Source organism: Dreissena polymorpha, chromosome 1 (assembly GCF_020536995.1).
Source record: "Dreissena polymorpha isolate Duluth1 chromosome 1, UMN_Dpol_1.0, whole genome shotgun sequence".
In the NCBI taxonomy this organism is placed as follows: Eukaryota; Metazoa; Mollusca; class Bivalvia; order Myida; family Dreissenidae; genus Dreissena; species Dreissena polymorpha.
In genome coordinates, this window is record NC_068355.1 from 92,776,091 (window position 1) to 92,796,105 (window position 20,015).

At 35.1% G+C, this 20,015-nt stretch overlaps 2 protein-coding genes across 4 annotated transcripts in view; one reads left to right on the forward strand and one right to left on the reverse strand.

Moving 5' to 3' along the window:
* Positions 1-20,015, reverse strand: part of LOC127840886 (mucin-5AC-like) — a 451,267-nt gene that overhangs the window by 287,575 nt on the left and 143,677 nt on the right. The window lies entirely within an intron of this gene.
* The window catches only part of LOC127840836 (myotubularin-related protein 13-like), a 142,262-nt gene that overhangs the window by 110,813 nt on the left and 11,434 nt on the right, over positions 1-20,015 (forward strand). For all 3 annotated transcript variants that reach the window (XM_052369266.1, XM_052369283.1, XM_052369275.1), the window contains exons 29-32: positions 269-309; positions 15,802-15,974; positions 17,116-17,289; positions 18,596-18,886. In XM_052369266.1, the coding sequence (XP_052225226.1) occupies positions 269-309; positions 15,802-15,974; positions 17,116-17,289; positions 18,596-18,886 (679 nt within the window). The remainder of the gene's footprint in view (positions 1-268; positions 310-15,801; positions 15,975-17,115; positions 17,290-18,595; positions 18,887-20,015) is intronic.

Genomic DNA, 20,015 nt, shown 5'->3' on the forward strand with positions numbered 1-20,015 from the left:
TTTAGTTATGTTTTCATTTTATTCAAAAACATTTATGAATAGCGCATTTATGCATTTTGTATATATGTACTAATTAAAAACATTTAATGGAAAACTACCTTAACATGAATGTCAAGGCTTAAGTAATTTTGAGAAATGTTTGCATTCAAATATTTATAGGTCCATTTTGTTTCATTTTGTAGCAACTACATAACTTTCATGGTTCAATAATATTATTATTGCTTAGAAAATAACTTTTGCCTTAACATGAATAATTCTTTTTTTACAGAGGCAAATCCGTGAGAACAAGCCTGAAACTTAAAGGTCAATGTAAGTACACTTGTTTTATCAAAGTGTGAATCTCATTTGATGTGACCAATTATCATGGTAGTTAAGCATTGTCACAACTAATGTGCTAGGCCTAACATTACATTTTTTGCAAGTGATCTGATGCCAGTCTATTTACAGTTTTAGATGCTAGTATGATTTAAAGTAATCCAGATTAGTTTCAAATGTGAGATCACATTTAGTTGACAGGAACCAGAGATTATCTGTGTCTTGGTTTTAAGTTGATGGACATTTTCAAACAAATCACATTCTTCTCAGATAGTTGCAATCTTTGTTTTTGTTTTGTATGAAGATTAGTGGTAAATCATTTGTATGCCCCCGAAGGAGGGCATATAGTGATCAGACCGTCCGTCTGTCTGTCTGTCTGTCTGTCTGTCTGTCTGTCTGTCTGTCTGTCTGTCTGTCTGTCTGTCTGTCTGTCTGTCTGTCTGTCTGTCTGTCTGTCTGTCTGTCTGTCTGTCTTTCCGTCACACTTTGCTGTTAGGTTTTGCATTAAGGTTTCGAAAAATGCTCATAACTTCTATGTGGCTTCAGATAGCAACTTGATATTAGGCGTGCATGTGTATGTCATGGAGCTGCACATTTTGAGTGGTGAAAGGTCAAGTCATCCTTAAGGTCAAAGGTCAAATATATGGCTTCAAAGCGGCACAGAAGGGGGCATTGTGTTTCTGACAAACACATCTCTTGTAATGAATATGAAATTCACATATGACTGTTTTATGGTTATTATGAAGAATTTTAAATGATATTTAAGATGTTAAAGGAATGTAAATGTAACTTTGGAAGTTGAGTATAGTTTTTGTGTCAGTTGAATGTATTGCATTTTGACCTTTCGCCTTCAGATCAGATTTGTTTTCAAGTATAAAAACACACACACACACACTAATACTTAATATATTTGCTCCACTCTAGGGAAACTGGGCTTAGTTACATTCTAATTTTGACCTTGACAATTACATGTTATGATGTCATATGTAGACACATTGAAATTTATTTAGTTCTGAGTGAGTTTCATTTAAAGCTTTCAGCAAATTAATACATTTTTTTTTTAAATCATGTCAGTATTTAAAACCAATCATGTGGTCATTAAGAAAGAAAAAAACATGTTAATAGACTGAAGGTACCGGTAAGTTAATCTATGAAATATTGTTGTTTTCTCTGAAATAGACCCAATTATATATTGCTCCTGCATTTGCATAAATTGTGGGATGTCACAGGTTTTTTTCCTGGCAGTCTCTAATTTTTACATTCTAGATTGTGTGTTTAATCATCAATAGCAATCGGATAGAGCATTACGAGTTTGAAAAAAAAACTAAAGTGACACCACTCATTTTCATTCTACAAAAACCCACAAGGATGGATCGATTTGTACAACTTACAATAACAGTTGTTTAATTTCAACTTCCTGTCAAATCAAATGTGTAAAAAAATTATTAAATATGTATGAACTTCCTTTGTATCTAAATTTAGTCAATTATGTTTTAATTTTGTAAATCCGTTGATATTTTGAACTTGGGGATAGGACAGTGTGGATGGCTGATAGTCTTCCAGTGGGCCGTAATTTTTGAGAGATTTCTACTTTTGGACTTGTTTCAAATTGTTGCTATAAAGGATGCCACCTATAAAATATGGAACAAGGTTGACATATTTTCTACTGACCTCTGAAAATGAAAGTTTTACCCAACATGCTTCAATGCCAACACTAACAGAACATTTTAATTGCTGTAGTATTTTCAAGATATCTGCTTTTAAATGTGCACACAAAATTAATATAGTATTTCAATAAAGTAAAGTGCTATGAGAAATTCAATCTGTCTCGTTGATTTTGTCATTGGAAAATGCATCTCTCAAATGAGCATTTCAACTTGACACAACCAACTTCACCGATGAATGTTCTTGCAACGCCATAGACACGCTAAATTTTTCAAATGTAATTATTCATTGCATTACATGTTTTGCCATTATAAAGTTTGCGTGGTTTATTGTACATTTAATCTTGATGTCTAGTTATGTTATTGTCAACGTCATTTTTCTGGCACTTGAATATAGCAGAATATGCACTTCAATTTTGTTTAATTAGCTTGAAAAATAATTTGCAGGTTTTTGATGTTTAAAGACAATTTTTTATAAACATATTAAAAAGTAAAATACAAAATGTTGTCATTAAGCCGTGTTTTCATATTGCGGTACTCATGTCTACAACCAATTTATGATATATTGCATACAGCGGTCAGTGTTTTACTGTTTCTTACCATGATTATTGCAATTGTTTTGTCTGTTTCATGCTGTCAGATCTGAAATATGGTAGATATATGTGTGTACTCTCTTGTAGTAGTGTCATTGTCTTCTATGGCTAATATTTGTAGATATTTTTCGGATCAAATGAAAACAAGTGCATGTCGTTTTTTTTCCTTACATTTTTTCTTACATAATCTGTAATGACACACCTTTATAGATTGTTTTCTTCAATTAAATTATTTTTTGTATTTTTAAAATTCTGTTTTGGCTATGGACATGTAATTTTTGTATTAATATTGACTTTATTGATTTATGTACTTAAAAATGCATGGGTGAAAGTTTTCTGGGATAAACCAGAATTCCGGTTTTTGAATCGCCGCCGAGACCATTTTTCCAAAGCGCATAAATCTGTTTAGAAAATTTAATGGGTAGGGGAGATAAAAATAAAAAATGCCCACAAAGTATTTTAACACATGATCTGCGGTTTGTAAAGATTATAACTGTAGGACAGCGTGAAGTCTCCTCCAATACCACACTGCCAGAATTGGAATAACCATTTAACTATAAATAGGAATTCCTCATATCTTTTTGAGAGCATGATTGAATTGATTTTTAGCTCACCTGTCACGAAGTGACATGGTGAGCTTATGTGACCGTGTGATGTCCGGCGTCCGTTGTGTGTGCGTGTGTGCGTCCGTCCGTCAACAATTTGTTTGTGTAGACAGTAGAGGTCACAGTTTTCATCCAATCTTTATGAAATTTGGTCAGAATTTTTATCTTGATGAAATCTGGGTTGGGATTGTATTTGGGTCATCTAGGGTCAAAAACTAGGTCACTAGGTCAAAAACTAGGTCACATAATAGGTCAAATAATAGAAAAACCTTGTGTAGACAATAGAGGTCACAGTATTCATGCAATCTTTATGAAATTTGGTCAGAATGTTTATCTTGATGAAAACTGGGTTGGGATTGTAATTGGCTAGTCAGGTGAGCGATTCAGGGCCATCATGGCCCTCTTGTTGGATAAAATGTTGAAGGGCAGAGAACCTTGATATTTGTTGATTTCGGTTAAAAGCTTGGTGTTTTTTTTAACGAAATTATATTGCAAATAATTTGGAATTGACATTTCCTCTAATTTAATTTCAAATAAACACGCGGCATCTTTATCGTTATGGTCTCTTAGTCGAGTTATTATTGAAACAGTTATTGTACTGTATACTGATTAAAGAGAACATTCGTACAAAACTGGATTTAGTGTTGGGCGTTATGAAAACACACGTAGTACATTAACTGACCTATTGTGTATATTGTGGTGTTATAACAAAGTGGAAAATCATGTGTGTGGATGCAACTCTGCCGATTTGGTCAATGATTACCGGTTATAACTTGTTTTTAAGGGAATTATTTTTAAAGCAATACATTCTTATACATATAATGGAGAAAATAAGAAGATGGTCTTTTAAAGTTACATGAGAAGTACTTTTACCCTACTTAAAATGGTTTCTAATTGGCTAAAGTTCTGGAGTTTCAGAGGGCCTCCCCCCAATGGCTCCCCCACTAGGGCTTGACCCTGCACCCACGGGGGCACTGGCGGCTCCCTGGACCCCTAGCAAAATTTTCCGGTTTTTAGACATTTTCAACTTTCACCCATGAAAATGGCAGTGGTGTGTTTTCATTTGCCTCTATGATTTGAAAAGCTGTGATTTCTACTCGGTCCTGTACTTGTAATATGGGGATTTTGTGCTCAAATGGATGCAAATGAGCGATGGTCTGGGGAAACCAAGCCTAATGCATAGTGTCCTCCCTGAAAGCCTGTGCACTCATTAGTTGAGACCTTCTGTAGATGAAAAATGACATAAAGCATAGTTTCATCACTGATTAGCCTGTGTGGACTTTATGCACATTCATTAAGCATTGTTGCCACATAGCCAGACTCAAATATAATATTATGCAAGTAATGTATTATATTATACACTTGGGAACATTGAACATTACCAATACCCTTTTTTTATCTGATCTATAACTTGTTCATACGAAGGATCTAAACAAGCTAAAAGACAGCCTTAAATTGATGTTAAGGGTATAAATTGTCTAAGATTATTTTTTTTTAAGATACAATGATAGTTTCAACAAATTTGGTACATGCTTTGGTCTCTCAATTTTTCCAGCTATATCAAATGGCATGAGTTTTAGAAGTGTCATAAGACCAGTTGCACCCTATAAGACCTTAGCAGTACATGCTTGATGGTGAGCTTTTGGGACCCCCTTTAGTCTGTCATGCGGTGTCCATTATCAACATTTTGCCTTGTTAACACTGTGGAGGCCACACTTTTTGTGTGATCTTCATGAAGCTTGGTCCAAAGATTTTTCTAATTGTATCTTGGTTGATTTGGAAACTGGGTCACGTGAGGTCCAAAAATAGGACATGAGGCCAATTAAATAAAAAGCTTGTTTACACTTTAGAAGTCACATTTATTGTCCAATCTTCATGAAACTTTGTCAGAACTAATGATGTCCCAGCTTAGTTTAAAAATGGTTCCAGTTAGTTGAAATACATGTGGCTGCCGGGGGGGGGGGGCAGTTTGTTTTTCATTCAACTCTCACAACATGTGCCCTGTCAAATACATTGCCTCCTATTACCCATGTGTGTGCCCATTGTATATGTTGGTTGATTACTGTCTTGTTGTGTGGTGATATCCAGCTGGCAACGGAGACTTTGTGGGGCTCCACCTGTCAGGGGACACCACTCCTAACACTGCGCGCCGCAGTATGTTCTCCCGGGCCGTCAATACGCTACGACACAGTGGTGGCAAGGGACATAATCGTATGAATTCTGCGCAATGTTGTCATAACCATGCACTCATGCTGACTCCTGCAACACATGCTGCATTCTTTTCAGTTTTTTAGGTTTCTTTGCTGAGTTTGTGAGTTTTTTTATATTTTTATATTTTTTTTTTTACTTTGTCTGAATTTTACAAACTAAATCATATTTTATTGCTTGTAAAAAAGAAAAGGAGTTACCAAATTGTGATATACTTATTTAAATTGCTTTGATTGTTTAAAGTTTAAATCAATAAAAAAAGAAAAACATGTTTTGCATGCGTCTTCAAAGACAAAAGTTATTTCACATTTAGGAATGTTCTTGCTTTTGATTTCAATGTTATCTTTATTTTCAATATTTCATAAAATGTGTCATGATCTGCTTGTTGTTACAAGTTGTTGGAGTGACACATCCTTATTTATGAGCCATAGAAGAGTTAAATTTGAAATGCATGTAGCCTGTATTGCAAGTCACATCATATGCAATGTCATTGCATTTAATGCAGAGGAACGCATATGCCTCATATTCATAGGCAACTAAATATGTCATGTAGTATGTCATGGTAACTCTATATTGTCTCACAGGAACACATTTAATGCATGCCTTACAGGTAGATGTGTAATGTTATATTTCACAATAACACATGTCATGATAAAATAAACATGATAAAATATTATTTACAGGGAAAATTGTCAAGTTAAAATGTCAGGTTATATTTCACAGGACAAATCTCATGTTATAATTCACAGAGACACATGCCACGTAATAATTCATAGGGATAAATGCTATTTTATTGTTCACATGTATTCTTTTCATATTACAATTCACAGGGATGCAGGCCATGGTATAGCTCACAGGGACTCGTGCTTTGTTATAATTTACAGGAACAAATGTGGGGATATAAATAAACAGCTATGCTAGTCATGTTAAAACTCACAGGGACTTGTGCCCTGTTAAAATTCATAGGGAAACTTTGCAAATTAATTTCACAGGGACACATGTCATTTTATAATTCACAGGGACAAATATCATGCCCCAATCCCCACAACTTATGTCACTCATCCCCGGTATTGTAGAGCTTGGAGTCCCCATTGGGGCACAGCTAGATGTTGTTGTCTAGCCATTTATACATGCTTTGCTTTTATGATGCTTTTGCACAAGATATATGTGTGTTTATTGCTTGAATTTCAGGTTTTGTTTGTGCTTATTCATAGTAGGCCTACTTTCTGTTTATTATTTGCATTTGGTACGTATTATACCAGGTGAACTAGAAGGATCACTGTAGAATCTTGGACATATATATGTCATCAGATCCACTTTCAACTTTTAGCTGTAAATTCTAGTAATACAATATCTGTTTGCATGTGTGCAAGACAAAGTGCATAATTAGGCCAAATAATTATTTTTAATAATACGGTTTTTTAGCTCACCTGAGCACAACTTGCTCATGGTGAGCTTTTGGGATCGCCTTTTGTCCGTCGTGCGTCGTCCGTCGTCAACATTTGCCTTGTGAACACTCTAGAGGCCACATTTATTGTCTGATCTTCGTGAAATTTGGTCAGAACATTTGTCCCATTGATGCCTCAACTGAGTTCGAAACTGGGTCATGCTGGGTCAAAAACTAGGTCACTAGGTCAAAAAAAAGAAAAACCTTGTGAACACTATTGAAGTCACATTTGATGCCCAATCTTCATGTTACTTTGTCAAAATGTCAGTCTAAATGATATGTTGGTTGAGTTCAAAAATGGTACTGGTCTGTTGAAAAACATGGCCCCCAGGGGGCGGGGCAGTATTCCTTATATGGTTATAAAGAAACCTTGTGAACACTCTAGAAGTCACAATTTTTGCCCAATCATCATGAAACTTGGTCAAAACATTGGTTTCATTGATATCTCGGACGAGTTTGAAAATGGTCCAGATCGGTGAAAAAACATGGCCGTCAGGGGGCGGGGCATTTTTCCTTATATGCTTTAGTAAAACCTTGTTAACACTCTAGAGGCCACATTTATTGTCCAATCTTAATGAATTTGGTCAGAATATTGGTCTGTATGATATCTTGGATGAGTTGGAAAATGGTTACGTTTGCTTGAAAAACATGGCTGCCAAGGGGCTGGGCATTTTTCCTTATATGGCTATATATGGCTATAGTAAAATCTTGTTAATACTCTAGAGGCCACATTTACTGTCCGATCTTCATGAAACTTGGTCAGAAGATTCATCCCAATAATATCTTGGACAAGTTAAAAAATGATGCCGGTTGGTTGAAAAACATGGCCGCCAAGGGGTGGGGCATTTTTCCTTATATGGCTATAGTAAAACCTTGTTAACACTCTAGAGGCCACATTTATTTTCCGATCTTCATGAAACTTGGTCAGAAGATTTGTCCTAATGATATCTTGGATGAGTTCGAAAATGGTTTCCATTGCTTAAAAACATGGCCACCAGGGGGGGGGGGCATTTTTCCTAATACGGCTATATATCATGCTTTTGTAACACCTTGTTAACACTATAGAGGTCACATTTATTGACCGATCATCATGAAACTTGGTCAGATGATTTGTCCCAATGATATCTTTGATGAGTTCGAAAATGGTTCTATTGGTGGAAAAACATGGCCGCCAAGGGGGCTTGGCATTTTTCCTTATATAGCTATTGTTAAACCTTGTTAACACTCTAGAAGCTGTATTTATTGTGCGATCATCATGAAACTTTGTCAGAAGATTTGTCCCAATGATATTCTGGACAAGTTTGAAAATGGTTCCAGTTGCTTGAAAAACATGGCCACCAGTGGGCGGGGCATTTTTCCTTATATGGACTTATGAATCGTCATGAAACTTTGTCAGTATATTTGTTTAAATGATATCTTGGATGTGTATGAAAATGGTTCTGGTCTGTTGAAAAACGTGGCTGCCAGGGTGTTCACTAGTCATGTAAGTTGGTAAGAACATTTGTTCTAATGACATCTTGGGCTGCACAGAACAGGTCAGTTCCTTTGAATCTCAGGTGAGTGACATTGGGCCTTTCAGGCCCTCTTGTAATATATATGTTTCACCCTTGGTCCGTTGTAAGTAAGTCAAGGAATTTTATGTTCTATCTTGGATTTTGTTTGAAAAAATGATGTTTTAAATAGTATCTTAAAGCTTATATCAGTCAACATGTACTTTTGATATTTACAACATGTGTATAAAGGTATATGATAGCAACAACTAATATTGAATTAACTTAATTGTTAGTTATGTAATAAAGATATGCAGTCATTTTTGGGTGTGTTTTTTATACATTGTAGATTTTTTTGGCCTGCAATCTAAGGCCTCCAGTGAGTGATAAGTATATGACTGTAAATTGTATAACAAACAGATATCAGCAGCGCCCTGTTAAAAGGAGTTAAATGCATGTGCGTAAAGTGTCGTCCCAGATTGACACTTTCCGCTTTTATGGTATTTTTGTTTACAGATAGTCTCTTCTTAGCATAAATCCAGTTTAGGTGGAAAGTGTCATCCCTGATAAGCCTGTGCGGACTGCACAGGCTAATCTGGAACAACACTTTACAAACATGCATTACACCCCTTTTTCACAGAGCACGGCCCATATGCTTTAAAATAACTTGCTCCTATCGGTAATATTCAAGATGTGTCTTCAAAAAAAAAAATGAAAACTGTGTTCCTTTTATGCTGAAGTCTTTGTCTGCCAATGTCAATATTAATCCTCCATTAATAAATTTAGTTAGAAATACTTTATTTTCTTGCTTATTTCGTCACATTTAAGTAATATCACTCGCAAATAATGACAATAAAGTAACAATCAGTATTATTTTAAGCTCTGTATATTTCAGGATCTTTCAATTCTCAGTTTATTACATGCTTTGTAGCATTTGCTGTGGTGTACCTGGAAACTGTATCATTATCTACAATAATAAATGCACCATGCTATGATGATTAACATGTGCGAGTTATTGGATTTGAAACTGGTGACTTTGACATCATGCTTTATCAAGCTTGCATAGCCAGTAGATGTATGCTATATCGTTCATTATTTGACGCTATGTAATACTTGGATGTATATAACAGAAACTGATATGATAGAAATTGATATCATTAGCTCGACTATTATATATGAAATATATATAGTGGAGCTATCCTACTCACCACAGCGTCGGTGTGAGCGTCTGCGTTAGCGTCTGCATTAGCGTGCAAATGTTAAAGTTTGCGTACTACCCCATTTATTTTCATTGTCCCTTGACATATTGCTTTCATATTTTGCATACTTGTTTACCAACATCACCCCAACCTATAAACAAGAGCAGACAACTCTATCAAGCATTTTGTCATAATTATTGACCCTTTTATACTTAGAATATGCATATTATTGATAAATCTATGTTAAAGTTTGTGTACTACCCCAAATATTTCCTATATCCTTTGACATATTGCTTTTATATTTTGCATACTTGTTTACCAACATGACCCTTACCTATAAACAAGAGCAGACCACTGTATCAAGCATTTTTAGCGAGGCTGTATTTGGAGAAAACCCGAGCTATTGTCATAGCCAGCTCATCGTCCGCTGTCCGCCGTAGGCGTCGTACTAAATCCTTAACATTGGCCATAACTTTTTAAATATTGAACATAGCAACTTGATATTTGGCATGCATGTTTATCTCATGGAGCTGCACATTTTGAGTGGTAAAATTTCAAGGTGAATATCATCCTTCAAGGTCTAGGGTCGAAAAAACAAAGTCAAGGGAAGTAATAAGCTTTAAATGTACATAGTAATCTGACCTACCCACGCATATATTTTTGTTAAATAAATCAAAGCGGCGCAGTAGACGGCATTGTGTTTCTGACAAACACATTGTGGTAAAAGGTCAAGGTCATCCTTTACGGTCTACAGTAAAAAATACATATTCAAGGGAAGTAATAAGCTTTAAAGGGAGATAATCATTCAATATTGAACATAGCCACTTTATATATTTGGCATGCATGTGTACCTCATGGAGCTGCACATTTTGAGTGGTGAATATACCGTCTCGGTAGTGGCTTTTAAAGTAACAATCACGCTCAAAAATATCGAATATTTCGTTAAATAAAGCTTACCCATTAAAAATCAATGTTCCTTTTAGCAAAATGCAAAAATTCAACGTTAGATGTCGTCTGGTAGAATTGATTTAACGAGATACAAAATGCTCGTTTTTATTTTTTTGTGGCCACAAATAATTCCATTTATATCTCCCATGAAATATCCGAACATTTACGGGCAAACACGAGATTGGATACGGTAAGCGTCGGAAGCATGACGTAGCTCTCATGAATAATCATTCTGTGAAATCAAAATGAATTCTGGGTAACTGGAACTTAGCGAATGAGAAAATGGCTTGTATAAATTATGCAAATGAACGCAACCCGAATGAATCCGATCCTGACTCGAAAGCGAAAGTAGATTACATCGTGGAACGATATTAAGGTATTTAGATGCTTAAAACTTGCCGAATGCTTGTAATATAACGTTTTTACATCAATGTTACTTGTTTTTAGGGTCTTCCTATTGTAATTAACCATCGTATGGTACTACTTGTTGTCGAATGTTTTTATATAGCATAATACAGTAGCCGTATGTATTGGTGAGCGTGATAGTGACTTTAATTATTTGCTACTAAAAATAGAGATTTGTTACAGACAATTATTTTAAAGGGAAGTAATTTATATAATTATAAATCTCATATTATATATTTCCTTACCAAGAATTGAAGTTCTTTTCACAGTTACTGTACAGATTTATTATTTAGATCATTTATAACCCAAATGATTGATTTGTCAAAGGTTTTTTTTAATGATATAATTATCATTTCTTTGATGGTCATTACATACCTGTGGACTTATTTTATGAAAAAGAAAAAAACTCTGGCTATGATCTCTTTTAAACCACAGGCCTTGATTGTCAGTGATGTCTGACATGGTCATAATTGACTGTGAGACCCTCCCTCCCCCCCCCCCCCCCTGATTGGATTGGACAAAATTCAAGGGAAGTAATAACCTTTAAAGGGAGATGATTACTATACCTGCCAATTTATAAATAATATTTTTATTTAAATGCGGCGCAGTAGGGGGCATTGTGTTTCTGACAAACACATCTCTTGTTGGGTCACTAGGTCAAAGGTCAAGGTCACTGTGACCTCTAAAAAAAAAAAACAATCTGACAAGCTTTCGCAGCCGAGCTTGGCACCCGTTATGCGGTGTTCTTGTTACATAATTATGGCCCCTTTTACACTTAGATAATTGAATATTTTGCTTAAATTGCCATAACTTCTTTATTAATGATCACATTTTATTAATTCTTTGACGAAACAACACAAATTTTGTTTTTTTTATTTTTATTTTTGAAAGATCGTCTAATTAATGACCACACCCCACATTATACCCCCTCTCAACCCCCCCCCCCCCCCCCCCCCCCAATTTTTTTTTGTTTTCCTTTTTTTATTTTTGAAAGATCGTCTAATAAATTATTGAATATGAACAATTTCCCCATGATGGCTTACGTTATAATGGCAAGCACTCAAATAGTCGAGCGCGCTGTCCTCTGACATCTCTTGTTTTATCAACTCACAGTGTCATATGATGTTTAAATCAAATAACGATTCCCGTATAAGATTTTGTTCAAGGTTTTTTTTAAATCTTCTATTTTAACTTGCCCTCATAGACTTTAGAACACCATAATGCATTCAGTGTGAGTCAATATTTGTCCTACATGCTAGTTTTGATGCACACTCATCTCTGTCGCTTAAATCTCATGTTACTTACAATTTAACCTGATCATTTCAGTGGGCAAAAATAGACTAGCAGCCAGTTTGGAGGGTACTTATATCCACATTGATACTAATTTGTGTAACACTTTTCATCTTCACAAATTGCAATGAAATGAAAAAAAACACACAATGCACACCTCTTTTGAAAAATATATATAAATTATATTCCTTATAATTAATTCCTTCGCTTGTTTTGTCTGTCAGTTGGTCATGATATTTGATTGATTGGCTGTATGCCGTCTTGTTTCAATGTTATGTATAGAGAAGACTTTAAACTACTATCATTTTTTATTTGGTTAAAAAAATGCTCATTTCTTGGTAGGAAAGCAGAATGCCTGTTGATTTTGAAGTACACAGGTCGAAGGTCCAATATGGTGTTTGTCCTAAATTGTCCAGTTTAGTACGCTGGTTACTGATCATGAACGAAATTAGTCTGTACAATTTGAGGTCAACTAGTGAGAGGTCAAGTTTGTAGTGATTGTAACTTGAAAATAGTTTCCTCGATATATTTTGAGATTGCTGTACTCTAGGTTGTAGAAATTTGTATGCAGGTTAATACAATTTAGGGAAGAAAGATTGTTAAATTTGTATGCAGATTAGAAAACTGACAAGTCAAGGTCACAGTGGAATTAAATCTGACAGGTCAGAGTCACGTGGGAATAAAACATGACACTTTAAGGTCACTGTAGAATGATATCTTACGGGTCAAGGTCATAGGGAAATGAAACCTGACAGGTCTAGGTCGAATGGTAATGAAACATCAAAGGTCAAGTTCATGGGGGAAATGTAACCTGACAGGTCAAGGTAATAGTTGAATGAAACATAACTCTTCAAGATCAAAATTGATTGAAATAAGACAGGTCATGGTCACAGGGACATGAAACATGACAGGTCAAGGAAACAGTGGAATGAAACATGACTTGCCATGGTCACAGAAAAATTAAAAACTACAGGTTAAGGTCATGGGGCAATGCATTAAATATATATATATATAAACAGGATATTTTATGGACTTGGTAGTTTTGGGGTATCATTGTTTTACAAATGTCTCTTACTTTAGACCAGGTATTGCTTTTTTTCATTTCACTGCAACATAGACAAATTATAAATTATATTTTAACACATCATGTAGCATGAATAACATTTTGAAAGTATTCTACAAAATTGTAGTGTACTTAATACAATTTATTTGGCCTCAGTCAATGTCTACACCTTTTGAAACTTTGAAATCAACACTTTGCATGACAGGCATATTTATACTTTATAGAGTTATTAGTATTGAAAACTTATATCTTTCTATGTAGCATTATATATAGTAAGAGCTGAAAAACAACATTTTCTGTCAATGTAGCACAGGTGATGGTTGGGGATTTTGTTTTCCCATTTGAGTTTTTCTGACTGTCTTGTGTAGTAAGCATGAAGTGCAGCCTGCTTCATTGACTAAGTCACAATTAAATTAGCAAATTTAATTGATGCTTTATGATCTGTCTTATGTATATTTCAAATTATACCTGTGCACCAATATTAAGAATTAATTAATTTTATTGGTATATGTCCTTACAATTTGTATCAACCGGTTTTTGCAACATTAAATGTAGTCTATCATACGAGCCTTTTGATAAGAAAATGGGGCTCACGTCATATGCAATCAGTAAAGCTACAGACCTGCCTGCACATTCCGGCAGTAAGTTCAGTGTCTTTGCTGTCCACTATTGATACCCTGTAACCTTGCTAGATTTTATAGCTTACAGAGGAGCTCCTGTTAAGACTGCACAAATGTGCGCCCTGGTTTGTAGCTACCCTGGCTGCATACGACATAAGACCCATATTTGCATGAAGTTGCTCTTATAATTATCATAAGCTTGCAACAGTACGACTCCATATTTGTTTAGATAAATACCCCAGCAATATAATGCTAGCAAAACATACCAATATGTAATAAATAGCATTATCATGCCCCCATCTAATGTAAAAGACATACTTTGTTTTTCAGTCTTTACTCTGCCACGGCGGCCAAGGATAGGCTATATTTCAAGTAAATTACACTGTCTTGTAATGTCTGCGAATGCAGAGCCCTTAATAGCCATGCTCATTGATTTGCATGTAGGTCACATGATGTGACATGTGACTTGGAATGATTCCATTTTTGGATGGCTTAGCCACCCCCTGTGAAAGTTGACCTAGTTGAAAAAATGTATCTATATTCCCTTCTATATTTGGTCATTGTGTGACGTAATACTTAGACCATCTTGTGATGTCATGTTTGGAATTGTAACTGTATACAGGTAGATGCAACTTATTTAAATCATAAAAATAGAATGGGGTACTAATAGAAAAATTCTTGTGCTTGCGTCTTCTTGAAAACCCACCTTGGTATTAAAGGGCTTCTTTGCCCCATCTAACTTAGTAAGGCTCCTTTGATCCTAAGGTGGCCATATTAATGTTGTTTTGGGACTAAATGTCCTTCCATGAACTGTGAATTTCTAAATACACATGTTTTCTTCCCCTTATTTGATGTTACATTTATGTATAGATAGAGTGATTTTTAGAGTTAAATACATCAAAAGAGAGTAAATCTTAGAATTAAGCATCTGTGGGTTTGGGAAGTGTTAATTCTCAATATAGATGTTTGAAGACTTTGAAATGGTAAGCATTTAAATCGCCCCTGAGGCAATCTTTATAATATAACTTTAAAACTATATTATATTTCATATTTATTTAAGACTTTGCATGCAGGTTGCTGGCAAAAAGATTGCCGGTATTACTGAATTAATAGTAACCTTTTAGAGCTACATGTTCTTGGCTATTATGTTTTAGTTGGACACTGAGTTTACTGCTTGTGCACTGGGTTCAGGTGACTGGACATTTGGTTTATTGATGCTCAAATTGGTGAAATCAATACAAAAAGATTTAAAAGATTTATTGACTAAGAAGTGTTAAATTTAAATAAAACTCTTTCTTTTTGCATAATTACTATGTTGATTTTTTTTCATGAATGAATACGAATTTTACTGATATATTTTAGCATTTAAATTAATTGTTGTAATTCTTTTGTTCGAGGCAATGCTTGAAAATTGAATAACCAAAGCACAGTTATCAATTCTGAATTCAACACTAAAAGTATTCTTGGTGGTCAATGTTTGTACACATTCATGCATTTGATCTAGTTTTTCTTTTAAATGTTTATATAATTATAGCAGTGTTTAGCAGTCTTTCTTTCTCTCTTGCTTTAGAAGATCGTAGTCGTAGAAGTATATTTGTGCTGATAGCTGGGTTTCTGAACATGTTGCCTCAATTACTAACATAATTGTTAAATGAGAGCATTCACACTTACCTGTAATATATAACTATAAAGTCTTACTATGGAGGATATTTATACCTGATTTCTGGACAGTATAACTTTAAAATAATATACCGTACATTTAGTGATCTATTTCTGTTAACATTTTGTCTAGAAAGATGGCCATCAGTAAAATAAGTATATTTATCGTATAATCTGAATTAATAATTTCAGGGGGATGTAGATTGGCTAATATATCATCACTAAGAAACTCTTTTATTCGCATAAGAAAATTATCTTAAACATTTAATTCTTATCTCATGCTCATGCCTTTCAGCACTCACCCGGATTGGCAGCTCCAAGGAACGCAACCGGACAAGCACTTTTGATCCAGCCCGGTTCTCTCACCCCAATGGAGATGTGAGTCAATCAGGGGACCTCATCCACAATTCGGTGCAGGGTCTGAAGAAAGTATCACTATATGTCCTTGGAGAGAAGACACAAATGAAGGTAAGAATGTGCACGTTGGTTAAGGCAAAGCCAGTTTTACCATAATTGATTTGTCCAGTTATTATATCACCTGAGAACACCTGTTGGACAACACTTATCTTCCAAAGCTGTTCAAATTATTCTTGTCCGCTGCATATGTTCACTAGAGCTAAAAGTGGATTTTTAAAATGGAAACTTATAATATCTTTATGATACTGCTAGGCTCATTGGCTTAATATTGCGTATGTAAAATTGTCTAGTGGTAGTGTATTCTTATCATGCTAGTGGTTCTCTACTATGTTGATTGAAATCTTGACCATTGGGTTGAAACTGACCATGGCCCACAGGTCAAATGATTTATATAGACTTATAATACATAATTTAAAAGCATCCCCAAAACTGAAAGGCCCTAAGGAAAATATTTGGAGTACAGCTTCACCTGGTGGTCTTCTCCTAATCTCCTACCATCATTCGCCTGGGTTCACAATAGGCAATGCCTGGAGGCAGGAGGTGTGGTAAAATGCATAATATTTAATTTATATTTGATATGTGACTTCAAATTGTGGACCTCTACACAGATTTTTCCCTGGGTTCAAAACTGACCGAGCCCCTCTAAGGGAAGCAATCTAGGGGGATCAAGGCCATATTGTTTTTTGCTTATAATAAAATGTGTCCCCATCTGGATACGCTTTTGAAATTTGTCTTAAAGTTTTAAGTCCTTAATGTCATTATCTACTAAAATGTACACGCAAAATATCATTTATAAGTACTACAGTTGTATCTAAAAACCCAGTTTGCATTGAATATGTTAACTGCGTGTTGTCTTTTAAACATTATAAATACATGCAATATTGTTTTATGAAATTAGTCATCTGAAGCTTATTATGTCATTACTGAATTTTTTTTTAATTTGTCAGAGGTTGTGAGGAATAATTTCCAGTCAATTACACAATCAAACCAGATTAGTTTAACTTGTACATTTGCTCTTAACATAGAGCTTTTCACTCTTTAGATATATTTCATTTATAACTCTACTACTAAGGAATGAAGATGGCAAATTTATAGTCTTGAGGTTTAATACAATTGTAAGCATCTTATTACCTGTACCAGGTGTAAAAGTCTGTTTCCCTAGCTTTTGTAATAGCTGTTATATTCCTTCCAGGGTGTGAAGATGGAGTCTTTCCCAAAGTGTGACTTTATCCCGGTGGATTTCTATGAGGTGCGGTATGTGAAGGCCAGTTTCAAGAAGCTGATGCGTGCGTGCGTGCCCAGCTCAGGCCAGGGACCGGAAGGGACTTTCCTGCATGCGGTCGAGGAGTCTGGCTGGCTGCCACAGGTGGGATTTACCTGCTTCATGAGTCTTTATATCATGTCATGGATTTGTGGTTGAAAGTCAATTGTCTGATGTAATTGAGACGGAGCGTGAGTATGGAATTGAAAATAAGAAAAAAATCTTTGTTTTAAATCCAGTAGTCGTAAAACTAGATTCACATGTTATAATCTATCTTTATTTTTTAATTATTCCTTGGATAGAGAGCAATTCTTTTTAAACATTTCCTTTTTGGCCACAATCTAATAAATTGACTGACTGATTCACCCTCATAACATACAAATGTGCAATATAAATTATATTTGAAAATATCATTTTCAACATAATTGCAGACATGCGTAAAGTGAAGGATACAAATTATTGCATTCATATTTGTCGGTCCTTTCTGCTAAACTCATTCAGCTTATTAAATGATGCCATTTTTAACTATTGGTCGTTTAAGAAACAAATAACAGGCTTGTTATAAAATATATAGGCTTCATCAAAAGGAATATATGAAAACACTGATAAGAATTTAATTTGCTCATTGGAGCAAGAAGTGATCAATGTGGGCTAATTAGGTCAGTTTATGTCTGGGATTGTGCATCTTGTTACAATTATGGAGGTCTCACTTTGATCCCATTGTAATGAATCTTGATCAGAATGTTTTTTGTGAAAAAATACAGACCTCGTTTGAATCTGGGTTGCGTGTTTAGAAAACTATTTCACCAGGTCAAATCTTATTAAACTTAAATACATGTGCCACCAGAGGACACCACTTTAATTTTGACATAATCTTCACGAAACATGGTCAGATGTTTGTGTTGACAATATCAGGCCTAGTTTGAATGTGGGTCAAAACGTAAGGTCACTATGTCATTCTTAGAAAATCAATATTAGCACACTATATGCCACATTTATAACTCAATCTTGTTTAAACTTGGTCATTATAATTGTTTTGACAATATCTGTGCTTTTCTTTAATCTGATTCTCATAATATCCCTCTTGTTTTAAATTATGCCTGTATGTGCTTTCATAAATATTTGCAAAGATTGTATGCAAAAGTGTGAGGACAGTAAGGAGACACAACGTATGTGTTTAAGCAACGTGCCTATTTTCTGCTTTTGTCTTCACCAAAGGTTTCATTCATTAAGACGCTGGAGGCAGGTTGATCATTCTGCTATGTCAACCAAACTTGCAAACAACACATGTCCAATTTCTAAAGGTTCATTAAAAATAAACTTAATTCCATCTCCTACTTGTTTAACTCATCAGTGTACTTTAAACCTTACCTACACCCCTGATAAACTACTCTCCATTCCACTTCCACAGCTCCAGAACATCCTGCAGCTGGCTGGCGCCACTGTTGATCTCCTGGACGTACAGGGCTCCTCTGTCATGGTGTGCCTGGAGGATGGCTGGGACGCCACTACACAAGTTGTCGCCCTTGCTCAGCTTCTCCTTGACCCCTTCTATCGAACTCTTGATGGGTTCAAGGCTCTTGTCGAAAAGGAGTGGCTATCGTTCGGGCACCGGTTCACACACCGGAGCAACCAGACCCAGGCAACCCAGGCCAGCGGGTTTGCACCCATCTTTCTTCAGTGGTTGGATGTGGTTCATCAGGTATGGATTATGTTAACAACAGATAGTGTATATGAAGAAGAGCTGTGAATTCCTTCTGCTAGCTCTGTCGGTAAAACCCATGTAAGTTGTGTGGTGATTGGTCGTGAATTTTTTTCTGCAACAATTCTCCTCCTACCTCTGATTTGGGCTTCTGGCATAACAATGTGGACTAAGTGATTAGCTTAACTTATTATATGCCTGATTGATTTTGAAAAGGACTTGCAATTCAAATAAACCACTCATGAAAAATAAAAAGTAAATAGTAAATTTAGATTCGGCAACAATTATGTGAGGATATAATTATGTAGTCACTAAATTATGCTTTTGTAAGAAACAAATTGAAATGTTATTAAGCAGAGCTCCAGATAAGGGTTGTATTTTCGTAATAACGAATTATTTTCAAGTCTGTTACGTATTTATTTTAAAATCTTGTCGTACCATTAAGAATTACAAAATCAAGTTATGAATATTATTTTTACGTCGATTCGTATCAAGTTTGATTGAGTTCTTTTCGCGTATTAAAGATCTTTGCGGTGCATATATAGAATGGTTATTGGGTTTGTTTAACAAAGCGCATTTTTTTCCAATAAAAGCGGCGTATACAGTCTATCTGTCAAAAAACAATGGCGGCGCCCAGAGAGCGTCCTAAAAAACTGCAAAGCGTCCAAAAACACGCTTTTAACATATTGTACGCAAAGTGAGCCGAAGTTAAATGTTTAGAAAGACATTATAGTAAAGATCTTATACGATGTTGTATGTTCACTTGCTGACACAGTCGGAAAAGCTAAACAAAAACGCGACACGACGGGTCCAAACTTAAACACAAAAAAAAACATTTAACGAGTGGAAGGGACAAGTCCAGTTGCTAATCGTTGAACAGATTGAAGGGGAGACCCGTTTTCATTGTGAAATATGTAAAAATTAATCTAAGGCATGCAATCTAAGCACAGTTTGGGCATATGAAGGTATTTAAAAAATAAAATTGTATAATACTGAAAAGACACTGTTGAACTCGTATAAATTAAGTTGCTAGTATGTTGATTTTGATTGTTTTGCATGAAAATAACCATTATTATTTATTTTTAGGTCAATTAGAAAAAAAAAGAATTTTCCAAAACTTAGTAGTAAC